Below are 25236 nucleotides of genomic sequence, written 5' to 3'. Positions count from 1 at the left end.
TAAGAAATCGGGAAGAGTGCCAACATTTTATCTGTTCATTGTAAAAAGTATTTTTTAAAAATATGACTATTCTTGACATAAAGACATCAGTGTAGAAATATCTTTTACAAAATCGTAGAAAATGTATTATTTGCCTATTATTTGTATTTTGGAATTACAATTTAAAAATGATGGGAAAATGAAGTCAATAAAAAAGAGAGGACTGAGTTCTTGATCTGGAAATACTGATGAGTGTTTGTGGATGTAACGTTGATGGTGACTTCTAGGTAAGCCCGTGCGTGCGTTTGTTTTTTGTGTGCAGGAAATTGACGGCAAGGCGCTGCTTCTGCTGCGTAGCGACATGATGATGAAGTACATGGGCCTCAAGCTGGGCCCCGCCCTCAAGCTGTGCCACCACATTGACAGGCTCAAGCAGGGCAAAGTGTGACATGCAGACAGGTCACATGCTTTGCACCACGCTGCCCGGCGGGTTTGGACATTTGACCACGGCCCACAGAACCCGATCCCCTCCACCCCCCCAGCAACAGTCGTTACCCCCCACCTCCCTCAAAGACGGAGATTGTTTCTTCTTCTTTTTGTCTTCTGATGACTTGCCTGACTGTTAACATTTCCAGTGGCAGAGGAATGGTGGGGGACCGAGAAGGCATGGGGTCGCTTTCACTTCCTGTTTGCCTCATTGTGGGGCGACACCCACCTGCCTGAAAAGAATGTCTCTCTACGCATTCCGTTCCCTTCCTTCGTTACCTTCACACACTGGCATCTAGAAGAACTGGGATAGGCAAAAAGGAGTGCAGTACCGCTTGTAACCAGCAGAGGTCAGCAGTGCTACTTTTTACAATGGAAAATTTCGCTAAACTCCAAGCTACTTTGAAAATACTTGAGGTAATCGTGTTATGGTTCATGAAATAAATATTGAAAAATATGGCCTTAGTATTTATGCCATCTGAAATTAATATCGAACTGATGATAGATGTGATTTTTTAAAATTCAAATTCAAAATTATGAAAAACAAAAAAACAAATGTTTTTAAGTAATAAAAACATTTTTTTAGTTGTAAAATAAAGTTATTACTTATTTTGGAAACATCTTTCAGCAAAATTGAAAATGAAATAAATGAAAAATAAATTCATGAGTGTTTTTGCATTTGGTCAAAAGATTTTTTTTTTTTAGTTCAAATGGAAAATGATTTTTGAAAAATAAAAAATCTTAAAACAAAATTAAAGCTATATTCATGAACTTTTAATTAGAAACATTTTCTATTTGCTTGTTGTGAAGCAATGTGGATTATTCTTGAAATAAAGACATCGCGCAAACACACCCTTTAGTATTTTTAGTATCTAAAACGGGTGTCCAAAGTGCAGCCTGTGGCACATTCTAAAAAAAAGAATTTAACAAAAAACCTTTAAAAAACAGCAAAAATGGAAATAACAGTAATTTTACAAGAATAAACTCAAAATATTAAGAGAAAAAGTTGTAATCTAATGAGAAGTCATGATTTTTCCGAGAAAAACAACACGATATTTTGAGGAAAAATAGCGTCCTTTTAATAGCATAATGTTTAAATATTAAAAAAAAGTTTTTTCTTTAATATTTTTTTAAGTCATAATATGAGAAACTAAACAACGAGTAAAGTTGTGATTTTGGGAAAATTAGGTCACTGAAAAAGTTATGTTATGAGAATAAAGTCAAGATATTAGGGAATAGTCAGAATTATGAAAATAAAGTTGACAGTTGGAAAATAAAAAACAACCACCACAAAAATGCCTTCTCAAAATAAATCAAACCTCACAAAATGCTCAGCGTTAAATTTGTCTCCCGCCGTATCCCTGCGCACCGTCGCATGTGCGTTCATATGTGACGAAGACACTCACATCTTCTTCCGCTGTGGAACACTTGCGTAAACAAGATGGCCGCGGCGCTCAGTCGCAGAAGTAGATTCCATCACATACACAAGAATGGACAGGCATTCAGTACGCAGACAGTGCGCAGGAATACGGCGGGAGACAAATCACTGAGCATTTTGTGAGGTCGGACTTTTGAGAAGGCATTTTTGTGATGCAAATGTATAATCTAAAGTTGTACCTCAGAAATTTACAAACCAATACCACCTTATAATGAAAAAGTAATTTTAAAGTTTTCCCATAATACATTGCGTCTGAGCAAAGCACTCAGTGGTGCTTGCCGGGGTGCTGCAATGATCTCAGCCTCCCTCTGGTCGACAGGGGCAGCATTACAGTGCCATCCATCTACTCATTTTCTATGCCGCTTGTCCTCCAATGAAATGCTTTGCTCAGACGCAACGCAATATGGGAAAACTGTTTTTTTTTCCATTTTAAACTCCCATTGGTACTTGTTTGTATATTTCTTAAGTACAGTTTTTAGTGTTAAGTTGTGTGTGATGAGTTTAATGTTATTGTAAGATGAAACCGTGAGTCAAAGTGTTCTATTGAGTTATAACCTACTGCAATTTCCAATGGATTGACAAGTTAGTCGTGAGTTTAGTCAGATCTCATAATTTGCTCCTGTCAAAGAAAGAACTGCCTGGGCGTCATGGACTCGGACAATATGCCATTTTATGACATGGACATGTGCAGTTTATAGTCCGGTGCGGCTTATACTGTATTTGTACAAATCTGTTTTTTCCTCTAAATTTAGTGGGTGCGGCTTATACACTGGAATTTACGGTAACTTCTAGCATATCTACATGTTTTGCTTTACAAAATATCCAGGTGGCAAAGTTGCACTCTTCATTTTTCACTATGTGGCTCCCGCTGGAAAAACATTATGACAATCAAAAGTGCGTCCTTTACATCAACTTTGATAAACAACGCTCTCGTCTACTTTTTGAAAAAGATCTGTAAATTATGCTTCAACATCATTTGCATTTTGTCGTTTCTGTTTCACTTTAAACTTGGAGCCTGTGGGAATGTGTTGTTCTTCATTTGGAATAATGATGATTAGGAGTGCATGAGAAAGTGAAAGGCATGAAATGGACTTTTGAAGCAATAAAAAAAGTAAGCGTGAAGTCAGCAAAGAAGTTTATGAAAAGATACATTTAGTGTATAAATAAGCATTTTGACAACACAATAAATTAGTGGCGTTACAATGAAACCGTAGCAAACATATCAGATTCATAACAATAATAAATACGTCTTCATCCACACAATGTAAATTTGTTGCATTCCTTCAAATCATCATCATCATCTCAACAGGCAGCAAACAACCCTGTCACCTTGTTTCTTGATTTTTCTTATGCTAAACTACCACAAAGTGCACAGGAGAAGGTAAACTAACACACACACACTCGATGGAAGAAAAAAATGTGATGTTCCACCTTGACTTTTTTTGAGTTTGAGTACAAAAGTCTTCCAGGTAATAAAAACATTTTGCGTTAAAGCGAGCTCACATGCTAACGGTTCTAACCATAAACCAAAGGAACGCTCGATGATGACTGCTATGTGCCACGAAGAGCGCGGTGCGGGCATTCACTTCCTGGGGAAGAGCGCAGCCAGTCTCTGCTTCTTGATAGGCAGGAAGTGGATCTCCTGTGAGCTCACCTTCTTCAGCTTGATGGCTCGGTTCTTCGACGTCTTCTTCAGGTGCTCGCCAGTGTCGGGCGCCTCCCCCTCGGGTGCCGGCGGCACGCCGTAGAGCTGCTGCAGCGGTGCCCCCTTCTGGTCTCGCTTGATGGAGAAGTTCTTGGTGGACGAGCTGGAGAGGCTTTTGATCTTGCCGCAGAGGATGGCTGGGATGGCGTCCTTCACCGAGACGATGACCTTGGCGGTCTGCGAGGCACTGACGATCTCCAGGTTGCCCGCCCCCGGGCCCAGAGAAGTGGACCCCCCGGCACCGCTGTCCATCATCCACTTGTGCTGCCGGCTGAACTCCAGTGAGGCTAGACCCCCCAGCAACTTAGAGTCCAGACTCACGGGCGCACGTGACCGGACACACTGTTTCCTGCCAGCAGGCACGGACAAGTCCAGCACGCTGTCCTGCTGCTGTGGACTGAGGTATTCCTGTTTGGGTTCTATAGGACAGGCTCGCATGGACAGGTCCAGGACCTGTGGGGACATGCTGTGTGGTGTGCGACTGCTTGAGGGAGGGGGGTTGAAGTCTCTTGGCGTCTGAGTGCTTTTACTTTCTGTGCAAATGGCTTTAGGCAGGTTGGTCTTGGAGTCCACTGAGCTCTGAGGAACGGGGATGGGCAGGGGGACGGGCAGCGGGACCGGCAGTGGAATGATGACAGGGTAAGGAACTAGAAGGGTGGCAGGGGGGACCAGAGGGGCCAGAGGGGAAGAGTACGGTGCAGTGAGGGGAGGAAGCGGGAAGAAGGGGGAGCTGGGTGAGTGGCAGGTGGATGGAGGGGTTTGGGAAGGGAAAAGGTCCTGCAGGATGGCAGCAAAAGCCGGATTCTGGAGGAGGGAGAGCAGGTTGGGCTCCTGCTGTGGCCCAGTGGACTTTTGGTCGAGGGCAACGGGCAAACTGAAGGACAACGGATTTTGACACAGGATGTTGTTCTGGGGAATCACCGCAGGACTCACATGCTGGATGACCTGCTGATCCAGAACCAGAGGCAGGGAAACTGGGTTGGCGCCTGTCAGCAAGTACGGCGCTGCCCCCATCTGGCCCAGCTGGGGCCCGGGAGCCGCGGCCATCTGGAGGTGTATGGGCAGCATTAGTGGGTTCTCCCCCAGGCACACTGGGTGGAGAAGAGTGGTGGCCATTTTCAGAGCCACGCCCCCTGTGGGGTCGGTGGGGGGAGGAGGAGCTGCTGGGAGTCCGGGCGCCTCCAGCAGGCCTCCTTTGCTTAGACCCGCTGCACAAGGCTCCTGGGAGACGGACAGAACCGCTACTGCATTTTCCTCCTTCCCAGGGAGTTCTGATTCTCCCGCTTCAGGGTCGCCCACGTCAGAGTGGGCCTCGTTTAGAGAAACGTCAGCAGAACCTTCCATTTTTCCACCGTCTGAGTCTTCATTAAGTGCTAGTGGCAAGGCTCATCCATTATCTTTCTGGGAAAACCTGAAAGACAAAACACAGAAGGTCTTCCTGAAAACCAACACCCGCAGCCCGTCTAGTCTGCTTTTTGTCCTGCCTGTCGAGAGGATGGTCCCACGGGTGCGCTGACAACCGGCGTCCAATGTCACCCATGATCAATTATTCATGGTGATTGACAGGACGGTAGGGAGGAGGGAGGGGCATCAAGGAAGCATGACGACATCCGCTAACTTTGTCTGGAAAATGTACGCACATTCAAACCAGTCTAGTCAGCTCATGGACATGATACCGCGGGGGTGTCCAAAGTGCAGCCCGGGGGCCTTTGGCATTCCACAACTGTTTTTTATTGGCCCGCAGCACATTCTACAAGTAGAATTTAATAAGAAAACTTTAAAAAAAAGAAAGACCAGCAGTAATTTTACAAGAATAAAGCCAAAATATTAAAAGGAAAAGGTACAACCTAAGGACAAAATGTTGTAATTTTACAAGAAAGAAAGAATTACGTTCCAGAAGAAATTATAATGTTACGAGAATAAAGTCAAAATAAATACTTTGGGAATAAAATCATAATTACGAGAAGAAAATTTACAAGAAGAAAAGTTTGAAAAAAATATTAAATAAAAAAACAACAGCAGAAATGAAAACAAAAACAGTAGTAATTTTACGAAGCTAAAGGCAAAATATTAAGAGAAAAAAGTGTGATATTGTAATGAGAAAAAAAGTTGCAACTTTACGATAATAAACTTGTAATATTATGAGGGATGATGTCATAGTAGTAGCATAGAGTTGAAATATTAAAGTTAAAATACGATATTTTCAAATACGTAAAAAAAAAAAGTGAATACGTTACACATTAGAAACACGACAAAGGAGCAGTTTCAGTGGCAGGTTACTCTCACTGTCTGCTCCCCTGAAACACCCAGCAGATCACTGCTTCTCCACGCTAGGCAACTTTTCAACACAACAGAGGGGCAGCAATAAAAAATACACACACAAGACTGGATTTATTACCTTATTATGTATCTGTTCTGTATTTATTTATTCTTATTCTATTTTCTTATCTCTCCTATCTTGCCTTGTTTGTTTTATTTTTATTTCAGCAGAGCTGAAATGTAATTTTTTTTTTTCTTGGAGATGAATAAAGTATCTATTTATTGATTTTTGGAAAATTAGAGAATAAAGTAATATTACGAGAAAAAATTCCACTTCCTGGAATGATATGAGCAAGAAGATTATTATTATTTGATGTCTGTCTTGAAGAAGAACATTTTGAAGCTCTGGCTAAATGACATATCGTCTTATGATGTTTAAATGTGAAAAAGTCAACACTGAAATGCGAATATTGAGGCTGGAACAGAGGCATTTTCCATTGCTTTGCAGGTTTTCATTGACTAAGAGCTTTTGTGCTGCGGTCATCGACTAAATGGGCAAAGAGGCGATAGAAAGCCAAACAAACAACAAAACCTCTGTAATCATTTCCACATTGCCTCCCTTCTTTTTTCCATTATTGCTGGAATGTCTGCACACTCACTAACTCTATTTTACTCCTTTTGCAGATGATATACTGGCAATACGCCACGATAGAGCTCATCTGTAGCAAATTACGTCCCATTAACGCCACAATTGCCTCGCAAGCCCATTCCTTAAGAAAAATAAATAAAAGAATGCTGCACTTTAAAACAGAAACTAGTAAACGTAAACCAGAACTAAAATTATTAAATTAAGTTCACTTTTAATAAAAATTAATGTTATTATTATTATTATTTACGTAGTATGGTAACTTATTTAAAAATATATGTATTGACATTAAAATACTTAGTTATTATTCAATGAAATTAATTACAAATTTACATTTGATTTAAATTAAAGGTAATTATCTTATTTGGATTATTAGTATTTATTTATGAAATGTATGTATTTTATTTATATTTAAATTAAATATCATAATTATTTAATTACATTCATTTGTAATTAACATTTTATTTATTTAAATTACATGTTATTAACTTCTATTTTTTTTTAATTGTTTTAATTTATTTAAATTTCATTAAATGTTTTACATTTACAGTAAATGTATACTTCATTATTATTAGACCAATTTGGAAATAACATTTTAAAGTTAAATGTAATGTATTTATTTTTGGCATTTATTTTTTTTTAAATGTAATTATTATTTTCATTTAAATTAATTATTGTTATTATCATTGTTCAATTAAATTCAAACGACAACAAAGAATTAACGATTTTTCTGCTACTGTGCTAAGAAAGACGTTTTTATTTGACTGTGGCGTACAGTAAACTAATCTTAGCATGTGTGTTTGGGTTCCGCCAATGTAAATGGAAATATATAAATATAAATGCGATTTTGTCACATCACCCTCAATATAATTTGAGTGAAAACACATTAGAGATTACGACGGTGCGCCACCTTTTGTTTACATGAAGACGCCATGACACCGGAAGTTTAAATCTACATGTCCATATATGGCTTGACACGTCCACTTATGACATACACATAAACAAAGACAGACAGGTAAACACACCTTGTGAGGTTGAGGAGGATGAGGAAAATGAAAAAATGGACAGTTGACCGTATCGTACCTCGGGGACGCGCTAGTAGCCATCACGGGCACGCGCATCGGTTGCCATAGAAGCAGGGCTAAGTGACAGTTAAGCTAAATGATTTAGCTAGCGCGTTAAAAAAGCTAGCAGCAGGGTGACAAACAAAAACACACCCGGCGCAAAGCAACAACTCTTATGTATGCATATGTCGGCGTGATTAGCGCCACACCAACGAACACACGCGAGCGAATGTTTCAATCATAAAAACCGAATCAAACGAGCCGAGCTAGCCTGCGTCATCATCGCTTCCTGCCCTTTAACGTCAATCAAACGGACACAAACAGCGAGCACAAACTACTCACCTGGGAGGCAGCGGGAGCCCTCAGCAGCTCTCCTAGCCGAAGAGTCTCTGAGATTTGTGGACAAAAGCGTGAAATTACAAAACAAAAAAAGGACAACCCCCCCCCCAAAAGATAAGGCTTATCTCGTCATTGCAGCTCTGCAGAAGAGACGCCAGACGGGAGGTGCGCGCGCATTCTGGTCAGTAGCTCCTCCCCCTTCCCTCTTTCGGACTATTTTGTAAACACTTTTTCTTATTAAAACACTCATGCAGAGCATAAGTATGCTATGATTGCATGTTATCTATATTTATTACCATATATTTATTTAGTTGTTTGCTGTATAGGCGTGACTTTGTATGGCGTGGTTTCTCTTAACAGGCAGGTGGTGGAGGATGGAGTCCAAATGGTCGTCTTGGTAGAGACAGATGCGTTCGGGGATGGATCTCCCCCTCGCCTGGGTGTTCCCTGTCGTCCCAAACAGCCTCAGGGCTCCCGGGGGCCTCCTACTGCTCGGCAGGGATGCTCTTTAACGCATTTTAATGAGGCCCAGTGGACACTTCTGGTCAGGGGCGCCGTACAGTGGGGAAAAGTTAGGAAGTTATAGGGTAATCATAGCAATAATCTAACGATATAGATTAGCGTCCCCCTACTGGTCACACTTCACACTGCAGGATGGCCTTTGTCGTCTTCCGTTCATCCATCTTTGGACACACCGACGAGAACAAAGTGTGCTTTTGTGCAAAGTGTTTGTGAGTCCACAGTGTCTTTGACAGGATCCAGGATCCATAATGACCCCCCCCCCACACACACACACTTTGGATCAGTACTAGGAAAATATCAATATGCTCCTGTGGAATGTTAAATGAGCAATTGTGGTAGCTCCATAAAAACGAAAATAAACACCTCATTCAAACCCCGCTATTTAAACAAACTTTCAAGCAGCTTGTGAAAGCAGTACAACGAAATGTCGCCACCTGCTGGTTAACATGTGACATTACATTCCGTTTTTACGTTTTTCTATCTTTAACCCGTAGGTCACCAATGTGGTGCCCATGGGAGCCCACGGGGAGCCCCATGACGCGCCTGCAGGCCTGCTTTCATTCAGGTTTTCATAATAATGTGAGAACACATGAAAGAAATGCATTCTGAAATACAAAATGTGAGATGTTGATACCAGCATTTTGTTAATGTTCTGGTAAAACAAACATTTGCTTTGTTTGGGTTGAAATAAGATATGAAAATAAATGTTTTATTTAAAAATGTACACTTAATCTATGTTATCGGTATCGGCCGATTTCACTCGTGGATGATCGGAGCATCCCTAATGTATATATTTTAGGGCAGTCAATTGATTAAAAATATTTCAGCACAATTAATCGCATTTTGTCCATACTTAACTCAATTAATCTCAGAAAGACTTTTATCAAGTTGGGATGTAAATCTCTTTGTGGTAAACAGTTTGGTACGCATTTAGATACACGGGTTCAGATACGAGTCAAAAACAATATATTTTTAAAAATCGACTGATGTGATCGTTTTGATAGTGTGCATATGGTACGATTCGATATGATTAAACGGTTCCATTTGTTGATTTGTTCAAGTCCTTCTAAGATTGTCGGTTATCGGTACCATATCAGTCTTGAGAAGCAGAAAGTTAGCGGTATCGTTTTGGGAAAAAAAAAAGAAAAATGAAAAAAAAAGTACTGTACTTGTGCGGCCTGGTCACAATTTATGGAGCACAAGCTGCTAGTGTGCTGTGCATGCCTTCCTTCATGACGCTAGTGAGGATAAGCAGCATAGAAAATAGATGGTCTCTCATTATGGTCCTTAAAAGTCTTAGAAAGTAATACATTTGACTTGTTGGACCATGCAGAGACCCTGGTATCATATTTTCAAAAGTCTTAAAATGTACTCTCATTGTGGTCTTAGGTTTGACAAGTTTTTATATTAAAAGCATTAAAATGAATACTTAATATTAATTACTCTCCCCCTAAAAATATTGCACTTTTCTGTATTAAAAAATATTTATATATATATACACATTTATATATATATATATATATATATACACATTATATATATATATATATATATATATATATATATATATATATATATATATATATATATTAAATGTTCTAGAGTGATAGTGTAATTTTATTGTGGTTTTCGGATGAAGTTTGTGCCTTTTCCATTAAATGATACTGTATGAAAGGGTGATCATAACATTTAGACAAAAAACATATTTGACTTACTTTTACAAAATCACTGGTGTAACTTAGAGGATCAGGCGCCTTTTTTATGGAGACTTTGGATGCAAAAGCACCCAGCAGGACCCCAGGCAGTCGGCAAACCCGGTTTCCTTCACCGTCGCCGGGCTATTACGGGCGCGTGTCCCGCGTTTTGGCTAATTAGCCGCCGCCCGACCGACTGACAATCACATCACGAGCTGCGAAAACTCACAACACCCTGCTAAGTGCCCACTCTCCAAATGCCGCACCAAACTAAAGCTTTTTAAGGCGTGTTTTGCAGGGTGCAAAACTTATATCACTCTCTCAACGACAGGAAATACCACACGACAGACATGCTTGTTTTGGCTTTGTGAAGGGAAAGTGGGCGAGATGGTTGCTATAGGCTGCCTGCAGCAATGGGGGCGGAGCTGATCGGTGAAGGGGATTGGCATTTAGAAGCAAGCACATGCCCATACAGTCAAACCTGTCTATAGCGGCCACTGAAGGGAAACGGCAAAAGTGGCCGCTATAGACAGGTGGCCGCTATAGACAGGTTGCCGGGCATTTTGAATTTGTGCACACACATATTAACATGTATTCACAAAAAGACTGGAGCAAAACCAAGAGACATAGGGGAAAACGCTCTGTTGACACAAACAGGTAGGTAAATCTAGGTAACAGCTCCGGTGAGGAAACTAGTAATATCAATAACAACAATGAACCAGCGCCGCACATTCGACGGCGCTGGCCTTTTATCCACCACAAATGTTAATTGACCGCAGCTGCGCAGCCACCAGGCATGAAGCGGCTGCCTCTTCCAGGCACAGCCCGGCAAATAAGAGCGCAGGACAGGGGACGCTCGCTCCTGTCCTGCAGAACGTCACAAATTTCCATCTTTGATTTTTTTAAAAAGACGATTTTAAAAGCAAGAAATAAAAATTTTAGTGAACGAGCCCGAGGATATATGTACAGGATAGGGTGTGTGCGTGAACAATTGAGTGCGGAAGAGGTGCGAAGATCGTCGTAAACTAACAATACCATCGCTCCTTTCTTATTGAATGGGCTTCTAATCTCTAATTAGTCAGCAATTAAGTGATATTTTAGCTGTTTTATTCAGGTGTTTTGGCTATTTTAGAATCTATTCACGGCATTGCAAAGTGGGAAGATTACCATTTTGGCCGTCTTTGAATCTTTTCAGGGCGGCATTGCAAAGTAAGAAGACGGCTTTTTATGTCAAACTAGGACTCAGTAATTAAAGTCTACACACGATGGCTTCATTGCTTAAAAAACAAAACTTTTTCGTGCATGAAGCTTCTGCTTGAGTCGGCATTTTGGCCGCTATATGCGGTCAGATATTGACCAAGGGAGACAAAATGGGTGGCTGCTGGCCGCATTAGACAGGTGACTGCTATACACAGGGTCTATAACATGTACATTTTCTGCGGGGGATTTTTCAGTGGCCGCTATAGGCAGGTGGCCGTTCTATACTGGTGGCCGCTAAGACAGGTTTGACTGTACCGTGCTTTTTCCTATACTGATCGGTGGCCGATCTATCGGAGCACCCCTATCATACATATAATGAATGTTTGAAATAGTACATTTGTGTTGATCATTTTGATAGCTTTAACAGAAATTAACGTCAGAATCAATGAATACGTATGTGCGACATGTACTAAATGTAATGTTCCCCCACAGTCATTGGAACGACATTACATTGCAAAAAACATGAGAAGAACCCAAAACTTTCTTTCGTTTTTCCCAAGCAGTCACATTTATTCACGTTGTTGTGGACACATTTTGCTTAGCAGCCAGTGCCGCTACCAGCTAGCTAGCACTTGGCTTTGATAAGATTTGACTTTCCACAAAGTTTACTACAAAATAAATACAAGACCAGATCCACAGCTCTGAAATGTACAACAGTTCATGTAAACACTTTTTTTTTACACAAGCAATCGTTATTCAACAAATGCGTGTTCTTTCCAGATGCGTACAAAAAGATCACACAAAGTGGATTTAAAAGTCCCAGAATTCATCTGCTACCGCATAGCGTCATAGAAAAAGAAAAAAAAAACCCTATGGTGAGCTTTGTCCTTGTCAATTCCGACAACACAAGAAAAAAAAAACAACCAAGAAGTAAAGTTGGAATGAAGACTCCCGTTGTGTATCGTTAGTATGTTAGCATGCTCGCTATCATGCTGAGTCGTCTTGTAGAAACGTCAGCAGAAAGACGCTTTAAGGCCAAGCGGACAGAATAGATTGGCGGTGTAGCCACATTTGCATAAAATGATCTAATTAGCGATTGTGTCGCAGCTTATTTAAAAGCAGCCAGTGTCTCAAAATAGCTTCTCTAGTAAAAATACATCTGACCTAAAAATAGCCTAATTGTTTGAATAGTTAAAAAAATAAATAAATACACATACCGACCGGAGGGGGCGCCACACAACACTTTGCTAGTGAACATCTAACAAAAACACTTATGAACACTCCATCCCCAACGCCTCGCCGACTTGCCACGTGCCTCTTTTTGACAATTCGTAAAAACACACCAAACCAAAGAAATCATCATCATTACTATTTATTATTATTATTATTATTGTTATTATTTTTATTTAAAAACCTACCAAACCACTGACGTTTCTCTGCCTCGTTTCAACATCTCTTCTTCCTGCCGTAAAAACACTCGCCGCCACAATGCTTATTGTCCCAAATAGAAAAAGAAAAAAGGTGTGGTTTGAGGGAAGGCTAGTACTCGGTGGGTATTCACAGAATACGCAATACATCTTATTTCACAACAAAAACTACGCAAACACATCGTACCGTTTGTCCTACGCGGAGCCCGGTGACGACGAGCGCTCGTCATGGGGGCTCCCGTCCGAGTTCTCCGTCTCGCCCTCCGAGATGGCCTGCATGGGCACCGAGTACATCCGACTGCGAGCGCCGTAGCGACTGCTGTTGGCGGGCGGGGGGATTCTGGAGCGACCCTGCCTGGAGGAAGCCGGCGAAAAAAAGGATCTGGGTGAGAAGCCCTCAGCGTTGGCTTTCGGGTACGGGGTGGCTGGGACATCCAGCGCTGTCTGCAAGGGGGAGGCCAACTCGTCCACACAATCCCCACCTTTAGGGGTGACGGGGCTCTTGAGGATTTCGGTGGCCGACATGCGATAGCTGGACTCGGAGCGGCTGCCCTTCTTGAGCAGCAGCATTTTAAACTCCTCGTTGGAGGTGCTGGACTTCTTGGCATTCCTGTAGATGGGGCCTGGAGCTTTTTGCAGGCTGCAGGGTGATCCCGTGGGACCCGGGGAGCTGGTGGCACTGCTTGGTGGTGTGGTGCTGGACGAGGTGCCGAGGCGATTTCTGACACCTGCCTCAGACGAATCCTTCCTGCCCAACACTTTCCTCTTTGACCTGAGGGGAGAAACACCTGAAAGTCTTAAAAGGTCCCAAGGTCCCCATGAACACTAAACCTGATAAAACTATCATCTCGTGAAGGAAAAGCAGGCTTTGCTACACATCTTAAAATGAAACTGCCAGCTCACTGGGACCTGACAGCTATCATTTCTGTAGACTATCATTATCCACACTTCCTCTTTGAGAGAAGAGTCAGAAGATGTTCTGTGTTTTATGACATCGTTAAGGAAAAACAGGCTTCGCTATACATATTAAAATAAAGCTGCGACAACTCAATGGGACCTGACGTCTATCATCTCCCTCACTTCTTTGCTCCACTTTCAAGAGAAGAATCAGAGATGAAGCTTGTGAAAGAGAAGCAGACTTTGCTACACATCTTAAAATAAAGGTCTGCCAAGTGACTGGGACATGACGTCTCACCTGTGTATCACAGCGAAGAGGTCATCGGTGGTCCGAGTCTTGGTGGGCGAAAGAAAGACGCTGTCGTCCTCCGACCGCCACTCGTCACTCAGCTGGGACGAGGACGAGTCGCTCGGCGTTAAGTCTGCCGAAGGAAATCCCGACACGATGGAATGTGTGAAGTGAAGGGGAAAGCAATACTTGGTGGAAACGTCCAAAAGCAAAAAGCAAACATGGAAAAGCGCTGATTGTAGATAAGCACAACATATGCCACTGTGAAAACGGTCCCTTCATGAGAAATACCGCACTGACCCCTCACATGGGGAAGGGGTCCTCTTAGATCTGAGCTCTACGGATTTATACATTCTAACAAAACCACTCCTCTCCAAGCTTTTCTTCCTGTCACTCACAGGCCAGTAACCTGGAGAGAAAAAAAGTGCCTCAAAGGTTGTTAGTAACTTGGCAAACAGCAGAGATGCTAATGTGATGCTAATTTAAAGACAAAGATCTTATATTCGGGGTAGTCTTACATTTGGGTGGTCTTATATTCGGGGTAATTTTATATTCAGGATGATCTTATATTGATGGCTTTCTTATATTGGAGCGATCTTATATTCAGGTTGGTCTTATATTTGGGTGGTTTTATAATTGTGGTGGTCTTATGTTCATGGTGGTCTTATATTCAGGGTGGTCTTATATTGGAGTGCTCTTATATTCGGGGTGGTCAAATATTCATGACTTTGTTATACTCAGGGCGGTCTTATATTCATGCCTTTGTAGTACTTGGGGCAGTCTTATATTGGGGATGGTTTATATTCATGGCTTTGTTACATTTGGGGTGGTCTTATATTTGAGTGGTTTTATATTCAGGGTGGTTTTATATTTGTGGCGGTCATATATTTCGGTGGCCTTATATTCAGGGTGATCTTATATTCGTGGCGGTCTTATATTCAGGGTGGTCTTATATTTGCAGTGGTCTTATACAGTATTGGGGGTGATCTTATATACGAGATGGTCTTATATTTATGGCTTTCTTTATTTGGGGTGGTCTTATATCCTAGTGGTCTTATATTCATGGCAGTTTAATATCCTGGGTGGTCTTATTTCACGGTGGGCTTATATTTGTGGTGTTTTTATACAGGTGCTGCTGAATAAATTAGAATGTGACCAAAAAGTTGATTTATTTCAGTAATTTCATTCAAAAAGTGAAACTTGTATATTATATGCATTCATTACACACAGATATACAGTATATTTCAAATGTTTATTTCTTTTCATTTTGATGATTAGAACTGAAAACTAATGAAAATCCCAAATTCAGTATCTCAGAAAATTAGATTACTACGTATGACCAATTTAAAAAAAGGATTTTAGAAATGTTGGCAAACTGAAAAGTATGAACATGAACAGCACTCAATACTTGGGCGGGGCTCTTTTTGCCTGAATTACTGCAGCAATACGGCATGGCATGGAGTCGATCAGTCTGTGGCACTCCTCAGGTGTTATCAGAGGCCAGGTTGCTCGGTTAGTGGCCTTCAGGTCTTCTGCTTGTTGAGTCTGGCGTATTGCATTTTCCTTTCGATAATACCCCATAGATTTACTACAGGGAAGATTTCAGGCGAGTTTGCTGGGCAATTAAGGACAGGGATACCATGGTCCTTAAACCAGAGGTAGTTTTGCCACTGTGTGCACGTGCCAAGTTCTGTAAGAAAATTAAAGCTGCATCTCCATAAAGTTGGTCCATAAAGTGCTGTAAAACTTCCTGGTAGACGGCTGCATTGACCTTGGACCTCAGAAAACATAGTGGATCAACACCAGCAGATGACATGGCACCCCAAACCATCATATCACTTTGGAAAACAAGGTCCCAGAGTCTGGAAGAAGAGAGGAGAGGCACAGAATCCACGTTGCGTGAGGTCCAGTGTAAAGTTTCCACAGTCTGTGATGGTTTGGGGTGCCATGTCATCTGCTGGTATTATCTGCTGAAAGTTTCCTGGTGGCAGCCCGGTGGTTTGGGACCGCTGCCTTATAGCATGCCGAGGATATGATGTGCTCTTTTAACTAACTGAAAATTATTTTTCAGTTATAACCATAAACATTAAAATAAATAAACATTTGAAATATATCAGTATGTGTGTGATGAATGTATATAATATAGAAGTTTCACTTTTTGAATTAAATTACTGAAATAAATAAATTTTTTGGTCATATTCTAATTTATTGAGCAGCACCTGTATTTGGTTCAATACAGTCCTTGTCTCACGTTCAGAGCTAAAGGACTGCCATAAACAGAATGAACATCTTCATTCTACCTTTGCTGAAGAGCTCCTCGGTAGTCGTGTCTTCTTCTGCCCCATCCTGAGAGGCACTTTGGGAAGCATCACCTGCTGACTCCACCTCCTCGCTGTCCGGACTCACTTGCAGCACCTGCAGTTGGGCGTCAGCAACAGGCACTACGTGGAGACTCAGCGGTGAACTGTGGTGCAGAGTAGTGACTACACTTGACTTTAGAGGGCAAAGATCTTCTCCGGGTGGCGGTGGGGAAAGCTGGGTGATTTCTGCCCATTCATCGTCTGGGGTGGGCGACTTGGCAGACTTTAAAGTGCCACTGTGGCGCAGATCCTCGTTAGAAGGCAATGCCGGCTCGCCCACAAAGTGTGGACTCTCGAACGAGGCTGGAGTGCTGCTCGAATTTACAGTGGGACAGTCAGGTTTTGGCCCGTAGTCCGGACCTCCGTCTTGTTCCTTGCTGACGGATCGCAGCTGAACTGAGTGCAACACGGCGGGGGTGATGCTCATGGAAGGGCTGTTAAAAGTTTCCGCTTTGGGCAAGTCTTTTTGCTTATTTTGCTGATGAGTCCAGTGACTTGGAGTTTTGCTGCTGACATTGTGAAAGGCACTTAAGTCCAGGTGGGGGGGCGGGATTATCGGCAACTCCAGATCCCGCTTAGATGTGGCGCCATTTCTGTCAGACGATGACGAGAGCGACGACTTCCGCTCCGGCACTTTGGGCTTCCTTTTACCACTAGATGGCGACAGTGGCCCGGGGAAGAAGGCAGCAGGGAAGGACGAGGTGGGCGTCTCTGACTGGCTGGAGTATCCACTGGAAGGACTCGCTAGGCCTGCCAGTCTCTCTGGCGATGTCATCTTAAAGTCTCCCTCCACGGATGGAAGCGAGGGGGTGGTGGCCCTGGAGCCCGACTGGGAGGTCTGCGACTCGGAGCTGTCCTGCGCCTTGACGCACTCAATGACTGTGGTGCCGGTAGCCGTGCTGGAGTTGGACAAAGACCGGTAGGGATCACCGGATTTTAAATCGTTCAGGAGCCAGAAGTCTGCATAGTTGGCCTGAACGACACCCTCGTCTTTGAACGAGTGAGCATCCGTTGAGCTGAACACGCCCAGGTCAGGCAGGTCCGACGAGCTCTCAACCCCCCAGACCCTAAGGGGCTCTTTGGCCAGTGAAGAGTTACCTATGCGACCTGCAGATGTGGATAAAACCAGCTGCAGGTTATTCTCCTTGGACAGTGGAGGCTGCTGCCCACAGCTGATTTTTGGTTCTTTCAGGATGGGGATGTTTCCCTCACTGCATATTTTCCGAAGTGATGAGCTGCGCTTGGGCGGACACGGCTTCGCCTTTGCTTTCCTCAAGGAGAGACAGCGTCTTCTCGACTCTCCAAGAGTCATGGGGCGGCTGAAGTCCAACAGGCTGGCATTGGAGCTGGAGGCTGCATAGTTATACGTGAAGCTCCTGCTGCCTTTAAGCCCACAGTCAAAGTGCATGGAGGTGTAGTAACCTTCAGTGTCCAAAGAATAGTGTGAGACGGTGTCAGCTTTTTCCGACGGCGGCTTATCGGAGAAGCTGCTCTCGCACGTGGCCATGCTGGTGAAGCTGGGGCAGCCCAGACTGCTCTCAGTCTCCCTGCTCGGCTCAGGGCTGAAGTCCTGAGGGCCAGAGGGATCCGGGTGGGTGTAGTTCCACTCCCCCTCCACAGGGGTGCTGACTCCTGCTTCCTCTAAAATGTCCATAGCTGTGGAAGAGAATGAGCCCGCTCTCTGTGTCCTGAGGCCGGTGTAGGGGTCCAGCATAAAGCTTGCGTGTTCCTCATTGGCGTGAGGGGTGGTATTCAGGGAGAGCTCAGAGTCGCCATGCAAGGAGCCGGTGAGAGGCGGTGAGGCTGCCGGGGGGAGGGTCTCTGAGGTCTGGGAGGGGCAGGTGGAGCTGCTCCCACTCCAGTTCCCACTGGAGGACTGGTGGTCGTCTTTGTGGTCCATCTGGCCTCCCAGGACCCCTGTGGCTGAGACAGAGTGCACAGGGCTGCTGAATGTGTCTGAGCTGGAAGACATGTCACAGCTGCCCATATCGGCCTTCCTGGGCAGCTGGGACCTGGTCCTTTCCATCCAGCCTCGCTCTGGCATCTCCAACAGCGGCTTGTACTTCAGGCACTCGGACCCCACTCGGTCATCAGCGCTCCCTTCCTCATTCTTATGGATTATCTCACCGCCTTCTTGCAGGAAGTCTTCTGTGCTAAAAGGAGAGAGCTCCGCCTCCACGTCGTCAATGTGACCGTTCTCCATCGTCCTGTTCCCGTCTCGGGGGAGACTGCGGGAGCGCAGCCGGGTGCCCATGGCGGCTGCGAACATGTTGTCCCGGCTGTCCCGCAGAGCGGCAATGTTGCCTGCCGATTGAGAGAGGCACAGCGGTGCCCCCTGGTGGCCACGCTGGGCATGGATTCTCCTCCGAGAAGGCGCTCCTGAGATCAGGAAGTCCTCCGTCTGGCAGCCCGAGTCTCTGGTGCCCAGATGGCTGGTCAGGTCCTCATTGAAAGGGTTGACGTCCAAGGTGGCGTGGACGATCACTGTGCGCTCTCTGGAACCCGGAGAGTCATCAGAGTCTGATGGAAGAGAGAGGAACGCCACAACACTGTCACGGACTTTTTAATGCTCTTCTAACAGTAATCTCTTTCTGTATTTAAACCTTTATTTTATTTTTTTAATCAAATTGTTTTAAAATAAATTATTACAATTTATTATTTTTAATATCTATAAAAAAAATTTATACAAATATAAATGAATACGTTGGGGGGAAAAAGCAGGCTTTGCCACACATTTTAAAGTGTTTGATATCCATTTTGTAAAAAAAAAACATTTATTTACTTATTTTGTATTCAATTATTATGTTAAATACATATATACAAATTATTTTATATTTAATTTATTTAATTTTATTCTTATATGTTATTTAAATTCTAAAAACTAAATGTATTATTTTTTATCTATCGATTTAAATTTAATTAATGAGTTGGGGGGAAAAAGCAGGCTTGGCTCTTTTAAAATGTTGCTTTTTAAATGTCTTATATTTATTTTTTGTTTGTATTATTTCAATTATATTTTATTTATTTTGTTATTTATCTTGTAAATTAAGTCATAACATTATTTAAAAATAAATTATTAAAATATTATTTTTAACTTCTATTAATTTTTTAAAAATTAAAAACGTAATTAATAAAAAATTTAAAAAATAAATTTAAAAAAATGAAAAAGCAGGCCTCGCTACCCATTTTAAAATGCTGCTCTGCCAACTATCGGCAAATGTGAAAGCTGTATTTTTGATTTGTTTTTTCTTCAGCAAAAAACTTCCATTTAAAAGCAGACTTTTTAGTGTTGTTATTTATTTTTGGGGTTGTTTTTTAAATATTAATATTAATATTTTAATATTTACATTATTTAATTATAATATGTTATTTCTTTCTTTGTTTTAAATTACCATAGATGTAATAAGCAATATATTATTAAACTTCTTGTATAAATAAATTATATGTATATACATGTGTGTTTTTTAAAATCTATTACTTTTTAAGTAAAACATGATTTATATTATAAAATGTATATTATAAATTAATTTGTGGAAAAATACTGCACATGTTGCTTTGCCAACTATCTGTCAGTCAGTTATAGACGTGATGGCAGCACCTAGTGTTGCTAACGCTTGCATTTACCTGTCCCACTCCTTCATGTTACGTTGTATGTGATACACGGCATCTATTAATTATTCTTTTGTCTTTGTCATTACAAAATGCAATGACAAAACGCAAGTGGAAAAGACAAATACTAAACAGGAAAAACAACGGTGAATTGGAAAAAACTAAGACAATACAGAAAAAACAATGACAAAATGGAAAAAGAATGACTACATTTGTATATTTTTTTTAATTATTGCTTCTCTTTGTATTTCCACACATATTCCCTTTTAATTTTGGCACTCCTGTGATTCCATATTTGACCAGTACTGACAGTGCATCCAACCTAAAGCTAACTTGTAGAGTAACATGCTGTATCTCTCCATTCTTTTTGAATGTAAATACTCCTATGCACTTTATGTTGACGTGATCAATAATGCTTGATTAAAACGTGCATTGTTTCTCTCAGACAAAGCGCAAAAAAATAAAAAATAAATGTTAGTTCCATTCCCAGTGTCACAGTGCCCTCTACTAGTCAAGCTAAGATAGTTTTGTCTCAAGGTATGTTGACGTGACTTGTGCATAACTTACAAATAACGTGTGTGAACAGGTGTCAACGATGGCATAACTTATTGCCTGCGGATGCGGGACGTATGAATCATACATTGACATATGTCAAAAAGTTTTATGCAGGCACAAAATTTGTGGACGACTTAGAGGTATACCGACGTGCTTCCGCGTGCTGTTAACATATACAAAACTTGCCCATAACTTATTCGACGTACGCCAGCGTATTGGCCAAATTTTTCATACGTTGACGTACGTGAAGGTGTGACAGGGCCTTGAACCGGAATTAAAAAAAAAGAAAAATGGCATAAATGAGTTACATCTGGAAAAAGGGATGCAATTTGTGCCTACTTTAACTATATGCAATACAAATCACTTTGACCAAGTACATAATAAACATTCTCAATACAGAGGTGTCAAAAGTATATACATACATAATACGTCATAATATTATGAGAAAAAAGGAAAAAAAAGATGCTTTTTCGTAATATTATGAGAAACAAATACAAAAAAATTAAGTTGTCATTTTTGGAAAATCAGGTTGGGGAAAAAGTTATAACATTATGGAAATAATGTCAAAATATTATCGGAATAAAGTCATAAATAAAGTAGGCCATTCTCTTTTTGAAAAAAATATAGAAAAATTCAAATATAATCTTCTCTTTTTTTTTTTATAACACACTCTTAGCTATGCTCAAATCCTTTAAGAGGACATTTTCAAATGTCAGCAACTCAAAAATACTTTAAATTGAACAGTATAATTTTTTAGGTAAACATTTTTTGAAGTCATGTGTCCTTATTTTCTGCAGGGAACACCAACCTGTCAACTCCATCAGGCTTATAAACTGTCTATCTAACTTCGTTGTACATTTGTGGTAGAGCTTGTCGTACTAAATAATTGTGACTGCGAAGCTCGGTGGACATCGTGAGTCCATCGTTTTCAGCAGGTTTTTAAAGCTGTTTTTTTCCACTGTTACAACGGTGACCATATCTTAGCAATGTGATAGGACACCCCTATTTTTTTTTAACAGCACACCACTTTGCTTTTCCTTTCATGAGAAGCGCAGCAGACAGCGTGCAGCTTCACACATTCCTCATATTGGAGTTTGTGCCAAGTTTTAAGGTGGTGAAAAGGTTTTTTTATGCTTTGAATTCAAAGTACGGCCACATTACTGAGCTACCGCTTATTCCTTGTTGACTAATTCTTGTCTATGGTTTTCATCATCCTGTATTTCTCTGCTGTAGGAGTTGACTGGCTGATGGGAGACCAGTGTCAATTCAAAGTCTGATCTTTGCAAAAGCTGACAAATGAAGTGTAAATCTTGAAGTGATAAATGAATAATAACATACCTAAATCCAGTTGCACCTGTCTGGGGACGCCGGCCACTGTCCTTCGTCTCCTCAGCTTCCTCCTCCTCTGAAGCAAAGAATGCGAGTGGACGAGCGAGCAGCGCACACTAGCGTCTCTGTCGAAGCCGACGCCTGCAAAAAGCAGGCGGGGAGGGTGGGTGTGGGGGGGACCATGTGAGGGACACTTTGTCTCGTAAAACAAGAAAAAGACACCAAGCTGGAGCGAATGTTGTGGAAGTAAAACCCCCAGTAGCTGCTCAGCAAGTGTGGCAATAAGACTGCAAACTATTTGTTTTGCCGTGAGCGTCATGTGACTCAGCACCATGGCGATCGCTCCACTTTGCTTACTATGTGGAATTTTTTGGAATTTGGCCTGCAACTGCCCCTTCGGAGAAAGCGGGAGTCAATAATGTTCTTTTCAGCTCTTTGGACACAACTCATTGGCATTCATGTCACGCTGTCACACAAAAAAGGCATCCAAATAAGACAAAAGCCTGACTTGAACACTCCTTTTTTTCCCTTTTTCTTTTTCTGGGTGCCACTTATATTTTGTCATGTCCGAGCCATTATTTCTATGTTGCCCAGTGATGTCATGTGACTGTTTGCTTACTAATGCATTCAACAACAACAGAAAAACACCCTTTATTAGGATGTAACGACACTATGGATTTGTTACGGATAAGGCAAAGCAAATCTGTCCAGGTCTAACGAGAAGTAGCATAACAGCATAGCAAAGAGTCTTAGGCCTTGTCCACACAGGAACGATCCTGCAAAAATTGCATCCACAATGTGACGGATTAATTAGTAATAGTGATAACGATGTAATACACAAGGCACACCTACTGTACGTGTAAGCGCTGTGAACAGAAATGCAGACGGAACCACGTGACACTCCAAACATTGGAAGAAGAAAGAATGCATGTGCATAAGTCCATCATCTTCTGCTTTCCAAGGGCCATCTAGACTTCCGAGAAGTAGAATTACTTCTGCAAGTCATTATGGAGTATAATTATAAGACAACAAAATATTAAGAGAATGTCAACTGGGGTGAGTTATGTCAGTCGAAATATTCAGATATTAAGTTGGCTTGTCGTCAAAGCTCACTTCTGGTCACGTGACGGCGACTGGCGCTGGGTCGGTGACATCGTTTTCGTAAAAAAACGGTGTCGGCTGTCCACACGAAATTGATAAGCCGGCATTTTCAGATTTTCCGACTCTGGAAGCAGTTTAAAAAAAATACTGTTTCAGGGCACCCAGAATGCCGTTTCCGTGTGGATTTATCATTTCAGCCTCTCATCCACACAGAAATGGCGTTCTGGGTGCTCTGATACGGTATTTTTTGAAAATGGTTTCCAGAGAGGAAAAATTCTGAAAATGCCGGCATGTCGTTTCCGTGTAGACAAGCAAATCGGCTGCTTTTTGAAAACGATGACATCACCGATCTGTTGCCGTCATATGACCAGAAGTGAGCTTTGATAACAGGCCAACATAATATCTGAATATATGGACTGGCATGACTCACCCCGGCAGACATTCTCCTGATATTTTGTTGTATTATACTACAAAATGACTCGCAGATAATTCCACTTCCTCGTAAGTCTAGAAGGGCCTTGGAAAGTGGAAAACGACAGACTTATGCGCATGCGTTGTAGGCTCCAGTGAGGCTCCCGCAACCCTAGTGAGGATAAGCGGCAGAGAAGATGGATGGATATATTCCGATTATTATTGTTATTACTAGCGGTAATGATGATAAGTGATGATAATAATGATAAATATTGTTGGTGTTATATATTCAAATTCATGTCAAAATAATCTACAAAGACTGCCTGGACACATTCAATCGATATTGGTTGATATTGATTGACATTGGTTGATTTAATTTTGAAAGAAATTATATATTACAATAATATATATTTTTAGAATTAACACATAATATAAAAAAATTTAAGAATATATTTTTATAATAACTGCATATTATTATTAGCTTTAACAATGATAACTGATAAGAATGATACATTTTGTTATTGTACTTTGTTTAATGCTTTAAAATATTATAGTTTTTCTTATTATTATTATAATAGTTGCTATATCATTATTATCATTTTAGTATTGTATTTGTATGTTTTCTCAATTGTTTAGTATAAATTTGTTGTGCAGCTGGGATTGGGTTGGAGTTGCTTTAATTGAGGGCTGCAGATGGAAATTAGCTCTGAGCTAAATCTGGTGCAGACATCTTTTTAATGAAACTGCACACTGTCCTTGATAAACTAAACTAAAAACAAAAAAATACTTTTAATAAAATAATAATAATTATTATATGTTGTTATTCTATTATTATATTATATATTCAATTTGTATATTTGTTTATGAAATTTGTGTTCTAGTGACTCTATTGACAGTTGATTCAACTGATATTTTTATCCACTTGCCATGCTAAGATCATCTTACAGTGCCTGCCACAAATCAATTTGGAGCGCCACAAGTAGATTTGGCGCTGACAGGTGGCGCCAAATCTATCTGTGGCGGTGCAGTAAATGAAGGTATGGGAAAAAGTGTATACCAAGTATTTTAAAAAATAAATAAATAAACAGACGAAACTGTCAAGTCTGAGCTAAGTCTGTGTATCATGGCATAGCCAAGAGTGTGAGGAAACAGTTAGCCTGGCCTGCTAGCTCGGTTGGTGTCTGATTTAAGCTTCTAATAATCACAACCCTGCTTTCCAAAGCCCAAACAGTGTGAAAAGCCACCAAAATTGTAATTGCCGGGCGAGAGAGAAGGATGCCAAAGGAGCCGCTTGACTTTACCGGTCACATTGATGGGGATGACACAAGAGTTGATCACTCGCGAATCGCATTTCATTCTCTCCTCGGGTGTCGGCAGGGGCAGGGCGGCGGACCAGTTGGTCTGCTTGTCCAGGGTGCTGGGCGTGTTCGGGACGGGCAGCTTGGAGCGATGACCCAGTGACGCCCCGTCACAGTCTGCGGGGTCCGAGGGTGCGGCCTGCAAGGGATAGACGTCACTAGATTATGAATTATTTCTATTCGAATTATTATAATTACGGGCCTGCATGCAGAGCCGTGCGGCCGCTAGCAAAGTTAGCATTCACAAGGCCTCAAAGGAGCTGAGCTGAAATAGGAATGTAGTAGATTTCACCATGGAAACAAGAGCACATGCAGCAGTAACAGTGGAACCCCTAAAGAAGTATCATGATAACCATAAAACAGGAAATGGAACTGATAGCGATGTAGGAAAGTCACACACACACACACACACACACACACACACACACACACAAATCCCCCCAACACTATATGTTGATGATCAGAGTTTTTAGATTTTAGCATAGCATTTAGGTCGGGGGTGTCCAAAGTATGGCCCGGGGCCATTTGTGGCACGCAGCTGTTTTTTTATTGACTCATTTTATTGGCC

The 25236-nt window shown here is 41.6% G+C and overlaps 3 protein-coding genes across 9 annotated transcripts in view; 1 reads left to right on the top strand and 2 right to left on the bottom strand.

Moving 5' to 3' along the window:
• LOC129189335 (sex comb on midleg-like protein 2) overlaps positions 1–3814 on the top strand; it is a 46478-nt gene extending 42664 nt beyond the window's left edge. The window contains exon 15 of one of the 2 annotated variants that reach the window (XM_054790944.1): positions 302–3814. In XM_054790944.1, coding sequence (XP_054646919.1) covers positions 302–427 — 126 coding nt within the window. In that variant the 3' untranslated portion in view covers positions 428–3814. The remainder of the gene's footprint in view (positions 1–301) is intronic. The other variant, XM_054790943.1, reaches the window with a different exon arrangement.
• On the bottom strand, positions 2040–8073 carry zmp:0000001174 (retinoic acid-induced protein 2). The gene is made up of 2 exons (XM_054790946.1): positions 7920–8073; positions 2040–5019 (listed from the first exon to the last, which is right to left on the bottom strand). The coding sequence occupies exon 2, from the start codon at positions 4950–4952 to the stop codon at positions 3486–3488; it is 1467 nt and encodes a 488-aa protein (XP_054646921.1). The 5' UTR covers positions 4953–5019; positions 7920–8073; the 3' UTR covers positions 2040–3485.
• Positions 8074–11851: 3778 nt separating this feature from the next.
• The window catches only part of nhsa (Nance-Horan syndrome a (congenital cataracts and dental anomalies)), a 124219-nt gene continuing 110834 nt past the window's right edge, over positions 11852–25236 (bottom strand). For 2 of the 6 annotated variants that reach the window (XM_054788744.1, XM_054788742.1), the window contains exons 5-9: positions 24612–24807; positions 21808–21939; positions 16246–18825; positions 13955–14078; positions 11853–13531 (exon numbers count right to left, since the gene is read on the bottom strand). In XM_054788744.1, the coding sequence (XP_054644719.1) occupies positions 12955–13531; positions 13955–14078; positions 16246–18825; positions 21808–21939; positions 24612–24807 (3609 nt within the window). In that variant the 3' untranslated portion in view covers positions 11853–12954. Of the gene's footprint in view, positions 13532–13954; positions 14079–16245; positions 18826–21807; positions 21940–24611; positions 24808–25236 lie in introns of all 6 variants that reach the window. The other 4 variants (XM_054788746.1, XM_054788745.1, XM_054788743.1 and 1 more) reach the window with 3 other exon arrangements.

This window comes from Dunckerocampus dactyliophorus, chromosome 10 (genome assembly GCF_027744805.1).
Source record: "Dunckerocampus dactyliophorus isolate RoL2022-P2 chromosome 10, RoL_Ddac_1.1, whole genome shotgun sequence".
In the NCBI taxonomy this organism is placed as follows: domain Eukaryota; kingdom Metazoa; phylum Chordata; class Actinopteri; order Syngnathiformes; family Syngnathidae; genus Dunckerocampus; species Dunckerocampus dactyliophorus.
The sequence above is the reverse complement of the archived record's forward strand: the minus strand, read 5'-3'. Positions and strand labels throughout refer to the sequence as shown.